Raw genomic sequence first — 14,950 nt, forward strand, 5'->3', positions numbered from 1 at the left:
GCCACTGCACTCCAGCCTAGGAGACAAAGTGAGACCCTATATCAAAAAAAAAAAAAAAAGACATACAGGCCACTGTTCTCCATCAAGCTTATTCTACTTGTAATTTAAGGCAGCCTCTTTGAAAACAACCTCCACAGGCTTGTCAGTCCACTTTTCCCTAATTGTTTACAAGTTACAGGCTACCATACCAAGCAAGGGCCCCTCTTGCCATGGTTAAACTCCAAAGTACCTAGAAATTAAGGAGTAGAGAAAAATATCATTTCAAGAGGAATAGCATACTCCTTTTCTTTTCTTTTCTTTTCTTTTTTTTTTTTTTAACGCCCTTTGCTTTGACCTCAGTTGCAAGAGAACACACAATATATTGCTCATTTAAAAGCATCAGATGGTGCTGCAGACATCCTCTTCTACCCTGCAGGTGACCTATGATGGCAAAATGGTAACTTTGAGGTCCCCACTGAACTATCACTCCAGACAAAGGACAATATGGCTCATCTCCATGGAGAAAAACAGATCTGTTTGTCAGATGTGAACATATCTGACCCTGGGAAATGGTTGGAGGCAGATGTTCAAGGGAGGTGATGAATGACTTTCTCTTTCCTATGGCAGATATGGAACAGACATTCCAAAACAAAGGTATCTGTGCTTAGCTGGGAAAAAGAGTTTATAATGTGAAGTTATTAGGATGTTGGTTCTACATCCTCATCTAACCCAGCTGGTGACCTTACTAATATTCTTCTCCCAGACAATACTAAGGAAATTGGTATGCTCAGGTCCAAGTGTCAGCCAGAGCTAATGCAGAGATCTATAATAATGAGTCTCCAAGATCAAAGGGTGGACAGCAGTGAGATAAATCTTTATTCACGGATGGTCCTGGTGATTCTCTTTCTTCCCTCTTTTCGTGGTTTCACAGAGCTGGCTCAGCAGGACTGTTTGACTCACTGATACCAGCTACATTGGTATATAAAGTACCTACTCCCTTGTCCCTTTTTCCAACAAGGCCATTGCCCCAACCAGGAAGCTCTCAGTGATACACAGTTGATTAGATGCTCTCTATGCCCTCTCAATTCCCCTATAATTTTGTAAAGTGATACGTGAGAAGGGGGCTCCTCTCAGCAGCATCTTTTATGGTGAATTCAGCTTTGCTTAATCTAAGTCTATTTCTGTATGGAATCATGACAACTCAGGGGATATTTTATCCTCTATTTCTTCCTGGATTGCAATGTTTCCTCCATAAAATCTACCTTGTGACTACTATTTGGGTCACTAGTCATATGCCCCTTAACTGTTATCCCAGTTAACTGAGGATATTAAAAGCTCCTTTAGTCTAGATCTTTTAGTTATAACATAAATTTTCATTTGTAGAAATTTATTTTGATAAAAATTGAAAAGAAACAAAACATTTTAACAGCTTTTATTTCACAATTAGATAATGCCTTTTCTTCATTGTTAACACCTTCCTTGACCACCCAATCTAAATTATCCTTCCCTGTGACTGTCAGATACGTAGTTTCATTACCTTCATGTATTAGTCTCCAAAATCATCTTGTTCATTTATTTTTACTTGTTTATGTTTTGTCTCTCCTGTTATAATGTAAGTACCACAAGAGAAGGCATCTTATCTGTCTGATTTTTCAGTAAAACACAATACCCCAAAAAGAACTGGACATATGAAGGTGACAAAAGTATCTGTTGAATGAGTTGGGTGAATAAATGAATGAGTAAATTCAACAGCTAATCATCTAATCTATGGAGAAAAAAAATGGACATGTTCCACCACTCTTCTCTTGTATGTTTTTGTGCTTTATAGAAAACCCAAGTAATAGTGAAAGTCCTAATGCAAGTGTTTAGAAAGAAATAGGTTGACTGTGTAACTCTTAAAAATAAAACACCATGAATTAGTTTACATTTTCATTTCTAAAAAGTGTGAATTTCAATGCCGCAAAACATTTAAGAAAAGCTAACAACACACATGATGTGAAACAATAAATCATTAAAATCTATTGTTTGATTATTTACCACTAACTCCATTCCCTAAGCAAAAATAAACTGATAAATGTTGTAAAGAGCAAAATTGTACTTTATTGTAAGCAATACCATGTATCTGCTCAGGTGAGGTCTCCTTACTTCGCTCCCATCCACTCTCTGAAGGTTTGGGAGACTTTTCCAAAGTATTTCAGAAACTCTATTAGGATCTAAGAAGTAACCCAAAATGAAGGTTGATGAATAATATTGTGCCATGTGCTTAATAGTTTGAATTTTTATTATATTTAGCAATATAATATAATATGTAATGTATTATATTGTATTATTATATAATATATAATAATTAACCTAAATCTATTGAGGGCAATTCTATAAAACCTATCAAGCTGAAACAACCTATTTCATCTCATATTTCCCATTATTGTCCTTAGTCTAGGATCCAAACAAAATGAATTTTTGGCCTTTTCCTGAGCACACTGTATAGATTCTAAACATCCTCGTCTTTGCCTCAAAGCAAAGTTCTGTCCACTCGGCACACCCTTTCCTCACATTTCCCTGTTAAAATCCAACCCAACCATCCTTCTTAAATTAAATGGTATGTAATTCTTAATCCAGTCAGAAACAACTTTTCCTCTTCTTTGATGTAGCTTCTTGGTAATGTTTTATAGAATGCAACGTCTGCATTATACTCCACTTATTTTTGTACATGTCTAGTCGACCCTACTAGACTGTTAATGCATTGAGGGCAATGACCATATATTTAAAGCCCTTTATATCCCATAATACCCAGTACAGTGCCTTGCACAGCATGGATGCTCAGTCAGTGTTTCCTCATTTGAGCTAAACTGAATTGAAATGAATTACAATCATCTTCCTCCTTAAGTTATTACATCAATCAACATTTCTAGGGGAAAAAAGGCATTTAAGAGGGATTATTTGATATATTCATTCTATGATTTTTTTTAATCTTGATGTCCTATCATCCTCATTCTGTTGTTCTCCATTGAACCCTTCTTCCATTCTATCACTTCCCATTAAAATTCTAAAATGTGACTTATCAGAAAAGTAGAATGAGGGCTGGCAGGGGTAGTAACTCACTAGGTAATATTATCATAATGCCTCTTTAAGATTTTTCCGAACACCCATGGAAAGTAACTGACACTGCCTTACCATGTCTTCATAGAGACTAGAAACTCTCTTTAAATGCTTTTTGTAAGCCAATGTTTGTATTTTCTGGGAGTTACCAATGTACAAAGAGCCTATCACATTTATCAGCAGCAACTAAATGTTCAATATTAAAACAACTTATATCAAAAGTTACCACCTCATGTTCTTCAGGGTGATAAACTACTGGCTCTGCAGGATTTTCAAAGGCTATAGGTCACCATGATTGCATGGAAAACTATAGTAATATTTCATGCTCTACCATAATCTGAGTATGAATATAAGAGCACCAGCCGGGCACAGTGGCTCACGCCTGTAATCCCAACACTTTGGGAATCCGAGGTGAGTGGATCACCTGAGGACAGGAATTTGAGACCAGCCTGGCCAACATGGCAAAACCCCATCTCTACTAAAAATATAAAAGTTAGCCGGGCATGGTGGCGGGCACCTGTAATCCCAGCTACTGGGGAGGCTGAGGCAGGAGAATCACTTGAACCCGGGAGGCAGAGGATGCAGTGAGCTGAGATCATGCCATTGCCCTCCAGCCTGGGCAATAAGAGCCAGACTCCATCTAAAAAAAAAAAAAGCACCATGCTTTTGCTTTATTTCTTCCTATTTCTGCATGATATGTAAGTTCCCATTACTGTTGCAGATAATTATTAATACTTTTCCTTATACATTCTCAAATGCTGACCATACATATTTAAAATATAAAGAAATCAACAATAAGAAACCAACCATAATAAGTTTGCAAAGCAACAAGTGGACCAATGTCTAATTTTCTCTTGCACATTGTATTTAAAACATGTAGTTTTTAGTATATATCTAGTTAGTATTTAAAATATATACTTTTAAATATAAACATTGACTACAAACATTTAAAATGAACATTTTCAAAACTTCTGGCCATTAATCATTACACTTATTACCTAATTCTTGCTAATTCACCTGGGTCTATAATCCATAAATATTTAAAATGGCAATGAAGTACATAAATGCATACTTCTAGGTAATTCCTCTTTACTCCATGGTAATGTGAATCAAGAAAGTCTGTGAATCAATCATAATATAATAATCAAAGAGACTCACTAGTGAAAACTATAAGATTCAATTGGATGAATCAATCAACTCAATTATATATGTGAATGCATGTACATATATATGTGTGCGTATAGTAACTGAGTTAAAATAGAAGGTAAAAATGATTTTTCAGTAAGTTGTTTATGTATCTAGCTCATGCATCTTGATGATAACTAAGTTGAAAATAAGGGTTAGTTCCTCACTATCTGGAAATTTTAATTGTTGTTGTCAGAAAAAAAGAGTGTGTTTGTACATAGACCTGGTCCTTAATTTAAATTTTTCATTTAATTTTTACTTTTGACTGCATCAACTCCTCAAACTTTGAAATCTAAAGTTTCTAACATTTTCTACTTAAAATTAGTTTCAAAGAGTTTTGTGACAAAATTTAATATGGTTATTTTCATTACTTAGGTATGCAGACTGATAAAGATTAGAAAATGACAGAACAAATTTTTAAAAAGTGTTTTACCTTTTTTCAATCAGTCTTCCGCTTTGGGCAGTGATCTGTGATAAAGATAATACTAGATTTAAAAATATCAAGTATGCATATACAATGTTTACATTCAGTCATTTAGAAAAATGTCATTTAATATGACAATTTTGTAAGATTAAGGTATCAAAAAAGCAAAGAAATTATCATATTGTAGCATTGGAAGAGACACTATAGAAGGAGAGTAGGCCCTAAAATTACACTTGTATTTCTAAATTAAGAGCAAATAAGGTTTTATACTTTTAGTAAACAAAAATTTTTTTTTTGAATGAAAGAAAAGCATGTTTATTAGAGCAACGGAGTACAAGAAAACAGCTGCTCCATAGACAGAGCAGGCCTGCTCCATAGGCAGAGTAGCCCAAAATTTATTTCAAACTTATCTATTATATAATTATCTAATCCTTTTAAATATTCTTGTTGAAGGATGTATAATGCTAATATTATGCATAATAAACTGTGGAGGTGATTTTTGTAATTTATCAATTTTAAAATAAGTATACTGAGAATACATGTTCAAATAAGTTTACAGAAGTATGTAACCAACAGTGTTAGGCCAGCCGGGCAAGGTGGCTCACAACTCTAATCCCAGCACTTTGGGAGGCCAAGGCAGGCAGATCACCTGAGGTCAGGAGTTCAAGACTAGCCTGGCCAACATGGCGAAACCCTGTCTCCACTAAAAATACAAAAATTAGCTGGGTGTGGTGGCAGGCTCCTGTAATCCCAGCTACTCGGGAGGCTGAGAGAGGAGAATTGTCTGAACCTGAACCAAGGAGGCAGAGGTTGCAGTGAGCCAAGATCGCACCATTGCACTCCAGTCTGGGCAACAGAGTGAGACTCTGTCTCAGAAAAAAAAAAAAAAAAAAGGCCAGTGGCCTTAAAAGTGTGATTTTTATTAATAAATTACCTCTTGTGAATATAATACATACTTTCCTATAGTATAAATGTTGATTGTAGGCTTTATTCTGGACCTGATTTTCATCTAATTCAGTTTCTTTTATGCAGAGATTAACTGGTTTTATCCTTATTCCCCTGTGGCAAAGACTTCTAAATGGTCAACAAACTAATTTTCTCTTCTTCTTAGACACATTGTTAGTCTACATTTGTTAATTCTCCCTGTAGTTAAAGGTAGCAAATAGAATGTGAGAAAAAAGGATGTGCATCTCCTCCAGCCAGGTCAATGAAAATTACTCATGTTTGTCCTCCATATTCTTTTCTGATAGCTAGGTAACTATGCCCAGTGTGGCTCAGGAAGCCACATGTAAGATGGCAAACCTTCCATATGCCAGGATACCTTAACAACCCTGTGGAGCAGAACTCCTTACCACGAACACTGACCTTGAACTTCCTTGGACTATTAACACCAGGAAAGAAGCTTCCATTGTGTTAGAGCCATCATACATTTTGTGTCTATATGTCACAATAGTCACAATAGTTATCCTATATACTAACTAATAAATCATCAATGATTTTCATACAGCCTATGCAGACAACTCCTACAGAGCTAAACAGGGATGCAAAATAACAGTTACATAGGACTTCATGATACACAAAAGCAGTTCATAAGCATTATCTCATTATACCCTCACAGTATTCTTTTTTTTTTTTTTTTTTTTTTTTTTGAGACAGAGTCTCATTCTGTCATGCAGGCTGGAGTACAGTGGCACTATCTGGGCTCACTGCAACCTCTGCCTCCCGGGTTCAAGTGATTCTTCTGCCTCAGCCTCCCGAGTAGCTGGGACTACACTGCAACCTCTGCCTCCCGGGTTCAAGTGATTCTTCTGCCTCAGCCTCCAGAACAGCTGGGATTATAGGCACACACCACCATGCCTGGCTAACTTTTCTTTTTTTTTTTTTTTTTTAAGTAGAGACAGGGTTTCACCATATTGGCCAGGCTGGTCTCCAACTCTTGACCTCAAGTGATCCTCCTGCCCACCTCCCAAAGTGCTGGGATTACAGGCATGAGCCACTGTACCCGGCCACAGTATTCTTATAAAGTATTATCATCCTCCATTAATTAAAAGTTTATAGATAATTATGTATAGTTCCTGACAGAAACAATAATAGTTCTTGCCCCTCCCTCTGAATTAAAAAAGACTATTATTCTAATAAACAACCTCAAAAACAGATGCAAAATCAACAAGGAACTACTTTTTCCAACTTGTCATTATGACATACATATCACAGGGCTTTTGTGTAATATAGTGTCCAGTAGTAGGAGTTCCAAATATTTTTCCTTTACTTGTAAATTTTAGGTGTCTATAGCAAAGGGTGATAAGGTGGCTTCCCTGTGAAGCTCAGACCCAAGAGCATTGAGGCCTTCCCACCTCAGATGAGAAAGCCTGCTCTTGATACTAATAATATCACAGCTCCACAGCCAACCAAGGGCACTATGATACCCAGGAGAGCTCTATCAGCAGAAAAAATGAAATTAATTTATAGTTACAATATACACAAAAACCTTATTAATTATGGGATCAATAAAAGGGAAGAATACATCTACCCCACTGATGCGCAATTATCCTCTTTACAAACAGTATCTTACATGTTATTCCTTTACCCAGAAATTTTCTTTTCCGAAAATTGAAGACCAAACTGCTTGATTTAGCATTCGATTCAGGAATTTTCACAATCTCATACTTATCTATTAATACTCATGATAGGCAGACTCTAAAATGGCTACCAGCGATCCCTGCTCATGGTGTTCACGCCAGTGGTATACCTTTCCCTTGTGTGTGAGTTGGTGCTAGTGACTACTTCCACTTTTAATGAACAGGATATGACAAAAGTGATGGAATGTCACTTCCAAGATTAGATTCTCTCTCTGTCTCTGTCTCCATGTCGATTTTTCTCCATCTATGTCTCCCTATATCTCACTCTGCCTTTGTTTCCATGTTGTAAGCTACATTATGGAGAGGCCCCTATAGCAAAGTACTGATGTCTCAAATCAATAGCCAGCAAGAACCTGAGGCCTAACAACAGTCATGTGAGTACATGAATGAGCTTGGGAGTACATCCTTCTCCAGTTGGACCTTAAAATACATACAGCCAAGAGTAATGCCTTGGCTACATCCTTGTGAGAGGGAACCTGAGCCAGAGGACATAGCTAAGGAACATTAGGATTCCTGACCTACAAATATTCTGAGATAGTACATGTTTGCTGTCTACACCACTAAATTTTGGCATAATTTGTTATGTTGCAAAAAATAACTGAAACAGTACTTTTTGTTTCTCATTTATCTTTTAACCAGATACATTTTAGGAAACGGAGAAGGGAGAAACAGTGTTTCAAGCAGAGAACAAAATAGGCAAAATACTTAAGGTTACAGAAAACACCATATGTTCTATAAACTTAAAGAAGGTTCAGTGTAGCTAAAGCATAAAATATATGATACACATGTGCATATGAAAGCATGTGCAATAGCCTGGGGGGATAATTAAAGATGAGGCTGGGGCCTCAGGAAAAGACCAGATCTAACAAAGCCTTAAACCATAAGTAGGACTTTGTTCTTAAAGTAAGGACAGTAGAAAGCATTCAAGATTTTAGGCAAGAAGGTAACAAACAAATATCAATTTTTGCAAGATGACTAGCCACCAACAAGGAGACTGGCCTGGAAAGAAAGAGACCAATTAGAGTCCTGGTGGGAGCTTGCCTAACAAAACTGTCAGTAATATTGACAAAACTGGACAGAATTTGATAGATAATAACTGGGTCAAGACGAAGGAAAAGAAGAAATAACAGTGATGCTGGACTTTATAGTTTCAGCAATTAGATGGATGAGGATGCCAGGAGACTGAATACTGAGAGATAAAGCAGGTCTGAGAAGAACGCAATTGGTTCATTTAGGGACATGGTGAATTCTAGATGTTTGAAGTCCATCGAAATAGAAAAATTCAGTATGTTAATGAATAATAGGTCTGGAAATGAGGTGTTATTCAAGTTAGAGATAAGAGATTTATATGGCCCTAGAAGCCATGAAGGTATATGAGCATGTTCAGAAAGAGTATATGGAATAAAAAGAAACTCTAGGACAGAACCCAGAGAAGTACTAACATTTAAAGAATGAGCAAAGCAAGAGGAGACCAAAGAGGCATTCCAAAAATATATAAGGAAAACCAAATAATTATGCTGTTTCTCAAACAAACTATAGACTATATATGTACCCCAGAACTTAAAGTATAATACAAAAATATTTAAAAATAAATGATTAAACATGGTTAAATGCTGCTAAGAGGACAAATGAGATTAAACTATAAATCATCTGGCCGGGCGTAGTGACTCATGCCTGTAATCCCAACACTTTGGGAGGTTGAGGCAGGTGGATCACCTAAGGTCTGGAGTTCGAGACCAGCCTGACCAACATGGTGAAACTCCATCTCTACTAAAAATATAAAAACTTAGCCAGGCGTGGTGGCAGGCACCTGTAATATCAGCTACTCAGGAGGTTGAGGCAGGAGAATCACTTGAATCTGGGAGGCAGAGGTTGTAGTGAGCTGAGATCACAACATTGCACTCCAGCCTGGGCAACAAGAGAGAAACTCCATCTCAAAAAATAAAAAGAAAGAAAGAAAAAAACTATAAAGCATCCTTCAGAATAGCATCAAATAGATTTGTTGTAACCTTGGCAAAAACAGTTTTAATGCAGTGATTGAGAAAGAAGATTACAGTTAAATTACTATAAGAACATGGACAGTGAGTATAAACTTCTATTACATCAAAATCTCCAATAATGATATCTCCTGTTTCACTATTACCAGAACAAGTCATCTGAATACATGACATTATATACACCGTCTGTGCAAAGAACCTAGCATATAATAGATGTTTAATTAATGAGTGTTAAGCTAGATACACAAGAAGACAGATGTGTATTGATCTATATATAAACCCACTAAAATTAGAATCACTTATGTGTGAAAGCAATGTGATGTTTTAGCTACTGTTCTGCTAAGGTTCATTTTACTATTTAATCTAACTTTTTCTATCATATATGAAAACCTTTGTTTTGGATTAGGAGATAAATACTGGGAAATAGAAAACAATAAAGCTTTTAACAAAGCAAGTTTCAAATGCAGCCATGTAGACAAGCAAAGAAGATATCTTCAGATGTGATTTTGGAGCTGGAAAGACCTGAATTTGAAATCTAACTCAATATTACTCACTGTAATGTGGCATGGCTAATTTTTTAAAGTTTTGGTTTCATCCTCAAAATGGAGGTGCTAATAGCTATCTTATGGTCTTGTATAAATGACTAGCCCATATACATAGATATAAAATGACCAGCAGATTTTATAATAATGGCAGATATAAAATGACTAGCAGATTTTATAATAATAGAAGCTATAAAATGACTAGCAGATTTTAAGTTGTGCTGCTTCTTTTGTTCTTTGTCTTAAAGCAGCTGACAGACAACCCTACGTTTCTTTAAATATTTTATATTCAATTCAGTGTACCTCACTCCATTTATATACGTGACCTAACAACTTTAATAATTTTTATTGCCTTCAGAGAAACTGTCTTTATTATTTATCTTTCCAGGAAGAAGTTGAGGTCATTCACAATAAAAATTACACAAAAAGAGAAGGTAAAAATAAAGGACTCAAATCTCAGATGCTGATGTGGACATTCAAAATCAGTATATATTTAAGTCATAGTTTAGTATTCAAGATAATAATGAGTTGACATATCCAGAAGGTAAAGGGAAAAAGTAAAAACAAACCCAAAACCAGAAGCATGATTTTTTAAATAACATATACAAATGAAGTAAATAATAATATAAAAGACAAACTTCTCACAACATATACTTCTGTCTCCATTTTGGTTATTTCCTCACCTGTGGATATTCTTGGATTTTATCACTTGTCTTCTGTCCACCTGAATCTGAAACCAGTGATTTTCCTGTTTCCTTCTCCAATGGTATAGTTTTTGAATCTTCACTTTTAACTTCTCTTTGACTATTACCCACTCGCATGGTTGTCTCAGTTTTCCCCTCACTTTTAAGTAACTTCCTCTCTTGACTTAGGAAACAGTTAAGTTGATGCTTAGCTTTTTCAGCTTCCTGTTTTTAAAAAAGTACCAGTTTATTAAGCATTTTCTGATATTTTCCTGCCAACACTACCACATTCAGAAATCTACACATATTTATGCCTACATGATTTCTCAACTCATTTTTACTGAGTTGAAGTGAGCAAAGGTAAGCTATTGGCATAATTCATACTTTAATAATTCCGCAGTTAAAATCAGAAGTTGTGAAGAAACCTCTTCCACCTTTGAGGGCTATTTTTATACCCACGAGTTTCTCCTGGCTGTTATTTTTAAGGCTCTAATTATTATACAAGCAAAATAAAAATTCATATAAGGTATATATTATAAAAACTGATAGACTATAAGAAGGATAATTAGCACCTATAATATCAAAGAATGAAATAAAATGTGGAAAACAACATTTATTCTGGAATAAAATTCTTCTCAAAAATGTCACTTTTTATAATTTTTATTTAGTCATACAATTAACTTACTTATATAAAAGAATATATAAACAAAAAGAAAATTCACAAATAATCTCACCTCATAAAGAAAAATTACTGTTAACATTTTGAGGTATATCCTTTCTAAACTTTTCTAAATATAGCTAGTGTGTGTATATATATATACACACTACATATATACACACACACACACACGCTATATATACACATATATAGTGTGTGTACATATATATACACACTAGCTATATTTAGAAAAGTTTAAATACATATATGCAGGTTTTTTTGCAACCTCTAGTCTCCTGGGTTTAAGTCATCCCCCCACCTCAGCCTCCCAAGTAGCTGAGACTACAGGCTCACACCACCACACTCAGTCAGTCTGTGTATTTTTAGTAGAGACAGGGTTTCACCACGTTGCCCAGGCTGATTGCCAACTCTTGGGCTCAAAGTGATCCACCAGCCTCGGCCCCCCAAAGTGCTGGGATTACAGGCATGAACCACCATGCCCAGCCAAATTTTTTAAATGTTTATCTAAATTGGGTCATACTATACATACTCACATATTATGCTCTTTTCATTAAATAATGTCATAGATATGTTTCTATAACAATAAATGTACATTTAAATCAGAATAGGTAACAGAAGTACGTTTAATAATATACCATAATTGTCTTAGCAAACTCCTTATCAATGGACATTTAGATCATTTCAAAATTTTTGCTATGACAACATATGACATTGTACATACTCGTGCAAACTCTCTGTATACCTGTATACTTTTTTCTTCTTTAGGACAAACTTTTAAAAGCTTTTATTGAGTGAAAAGGCTACATCTTTCCAAGTTTGCTATGTCTTTTCTGTCTCCCAGAAAAGACATAACAAATATCTTTCATACTTCTATTATCAAAAAAATGATGAATATATCAATTCATACTTTTTTGATAATAGAAGTATGAAAAAAGTTGCTCATTTCAGTATATAACCACAAATACTACATATTTCTGTCCTTTACATTTTTACCAAGATGGTAGGCAAAACAATTTTATAATACACAAATATACTTTTGTATATTCATTTATGAAATGCTTATATAGTTTTTTTCATTTCTTATAGTATTATTTAACTAGAATTTTAAAAAGAGTAGTAAGAGTTAACATCTTGGTTCAACTAAGTTTAATTGGAATGCCTGCAGTATTTTACCTTTAAGTATATTGCTTATCAGCTTGAAATACATTGTCTTTTTTTCTTTTCCTTTTCTTTTTTTTATACTGCAACCATGACAGATGAATAGATTGCCGTTATTAGCTTAAGAAAGTTTGTTTTTCTTTATATTTCACTATTTTTGATAAGAATGAATATTAATTTTTATTAATATATCCCTAATGCATAAAATGAATATAGTTTAAACCTGGCCAAACAGCAGAATATGTAGACCTCTTAGCTTACAAAGTAAAAATTATTCATTTGAAAAGTTCTTTGTGGATATTTTCTTTACTTGTTAACAATGTTAAAGAAACATGACATCCTTTACCTGTAAAGCCTGTTTCGATTGCTCCTGAAGGACTTTGTTCTCAATTTCCAGACGTGCTACTTTCTAGGAAGTAACAAGAGGGAAAACAGTATTTACTTTGGTATTTTTAATTAATTTAGTTTTACCGGTATTACTTTTCTAAAACCCATAGATAGCCAAGATAAGATTTGAGCATAGACATTGAACTGCACACTTTTCAGGTGTAATGATGGATAATGCCTGAAGCTAAAGCTTCCTATTGATTTTTCACAGGCAAACTGAGCATGAATCGGGGAAATTACAATTGCAAAAATTAAACGTTTCATTTCTCCTTTCCTCTAGGCCTGAAATATTTAAAAAGAAAAATTTCAAATTTTACTAAAAGAAGAACCTTTACTCTTAACACAAAATAAACATTCTTCTGGCTTTGTGCAAATGAGCAAATTCTATTTCACGTGATTTTCCAGGAATTCTCCATCAAATTAAGACACTTTGAGGACCATATTTAGAGTTCCCAGTTTTGCTTCTGATATGACTGAGTTCCCACTGGACAAATGCTGCCACACATAGCAACCATAAACTCTGGACTAAATACAAGTATCAACAATAGGAGAACAATCAGGAGTAGGCAGATTTGTTAACTGTTTTGTTTTATTTTATTTTATTTTATTTTATTTTATTTTATTTTATTTTATTTTATTTTATTTTTTAGAGACAGGGTCTTGCTCTGTTACCCAGGCTAGAGTGCAGCAGTGGGTTCCTAGCTCACTGCAGTCTCAAATTCGTAGGCTCAAGTCATCCTCCTGCCTCAGCCTTCCAAAGCATGGGGATTATAGGCATGAGCCACCACACACCCAGCCAAGTGTAGGTAGATTCTTGAGGGAAGGTGACACTTGGAGGAAGGGAAGAACTCTAGGTAAGATTCTCATTTTTGTGGTTTTTAGTTTGAGAGCAATTCCTATCTGAGCCATTCAAGGTGCCTAATAGCTGATTTTAAAACCACCAGAGGACAGAGTTCAGGACAATTCAAGCCACTGGAAAGGTTAGAGGGAAATTATACACAGAAAAGAATATAAGAAAGGGAGCCCCAGATTCTTTGTATAAACTCTACCCAAATCACCTGACCCCTGAACCACATATGCATAAAGAAGACTAAGCAGCCTAGCAAAAGCTAAAAAATCTAAAATGCAATTTGAGCTGCTACCTAAATATATAGTTTACATTTTGAATCCAATAGTATTAATTATATATTAAAGAAAAAAAAACCATCAGAAGAATATAACACAATCTAGGGTTTCAAGAATATGATATTCATAATTGCCAGGATATAATTTAGAAATACTTGACATTTGAAGAAACAGAAAAGTGAAACTAATTCTTAAGATAAAAGACAATGAGGGGGGCGGAGCAAGATGGCCGAATAGGAGCAGCTCCAGTCTCCAACTCCCAGTGCGAGCGACACAGAAGACAGGTGATTTCTGCATTTTCAACTGAGGTACTGGGTTCATCTCACTAGGGAGTGCCGGATAATCGGTGCTGGTCAGCTGCTGCAGCCTGACCAGCAAGAGCTGAAGCAGGGCGAGGCATCACCTCACCTGGGAAGTGCAAGGGGGAAAGGAATCCCTTTTCCTAGCCAGGGGAACTGAGACACACAGCACCTGGAAAATCGGGTAACTCCCACCCCAATACTGCGCTCTACCAAGGATCTTAGCAAATGGGCACACCAGGAGATTATATCCCACACCTGGCCGGGAGGGTCCCACGCCCACGGAGCCTCAATCATTGCTAGCACAGCAGTCTGCCATCTCCCAGGCAAGGCAGCAGTGAGGCTGGGGGAGGGCGCCCACCATTGCTGAGGCTTAAGTAGATAAACAAAGCAACTGGGAAGCTCGAACTGGGTGGAGCTCACAGCAGCTCAAGGAGTCCTGCCTGTCTCTGTAGACTCCACCTCTGGGGACAGGGCACAGCTAAACAACAACAACCACCACCAAAAAAAAGCAGCTAAAACTTCTGCAGACGCAAACGACTCTGTCTGATAGCTTTGAAGAGAGCAGTGGATCTCCCAACACGGAGGTTGAGATCTGAGAATGGACAGAATGCCTGCTCAAGTGGGACCCTGACCCCTGAGTAGCCTAACTGGGAGACATCCCCCACTAGGGGCAGACCGACACCCCACACCTCACACAGTGGAGTACACCACTGAGAGGAAGCTTCCAAAGCAAGAATCAGACAGGTACACT

At 36.1% G+C, this 14,950-nt stretch overlaps 1 protein-coding gene across 1 annotated transcript in view; it reads right to left on the bottom strand.

Annotated features, from left to right (window-relative positions):
• Positions 1-2,054: 2,054 nt before the first annotated feature.
• Positions 2,055-14,950, bottom strand: part of LOC105537655 (coiled-coil domain-containing protein 7) — a 117,478-nt gene continuing 104,582 nt past the window's right edge. The window contains exons 15-18 of the mRNA XM_011977296.1: positions 12,732-12,794; positions 10,549-10,773; positions 4,697-4,731; positions 2,055-2,192 (exon numbers count right to left, since the gene is read on the bottom strand). Coding sequence (XP_011832686.1) covers positions 2,186-2,192; positions 4,697-4,731; positions 10,549-10,773; positions 12,732-12,794 — 330 coding nt within the window. The 3' untranslated portion in view covers positions 2,055-2,185. The remainder of the gene's footprint in view (positions 2,193-4,696; positions 4,732-10,548; positions 10,774-12,731; positions 12,795-14,950) is intronic.

The sequence above is a fragment of the Mandrillus leucophaeus genome, unplaced genomic scaffold (assembly GCF_000951045.1).
Source record: "Mandrillus leucophaeus isolate KB7577 unplaced genomic scaffold, Mleu.le_1.0 Scaffold178, whole genome shotgun sequence".
NCBI classification, from domain to species: domain Eukaryota; kingdom Metazoa; phylum Chordata; class Mammalia; order Primates; family Cercopithecidae; genus Mandrillus; species Mandrillus leucophaeus.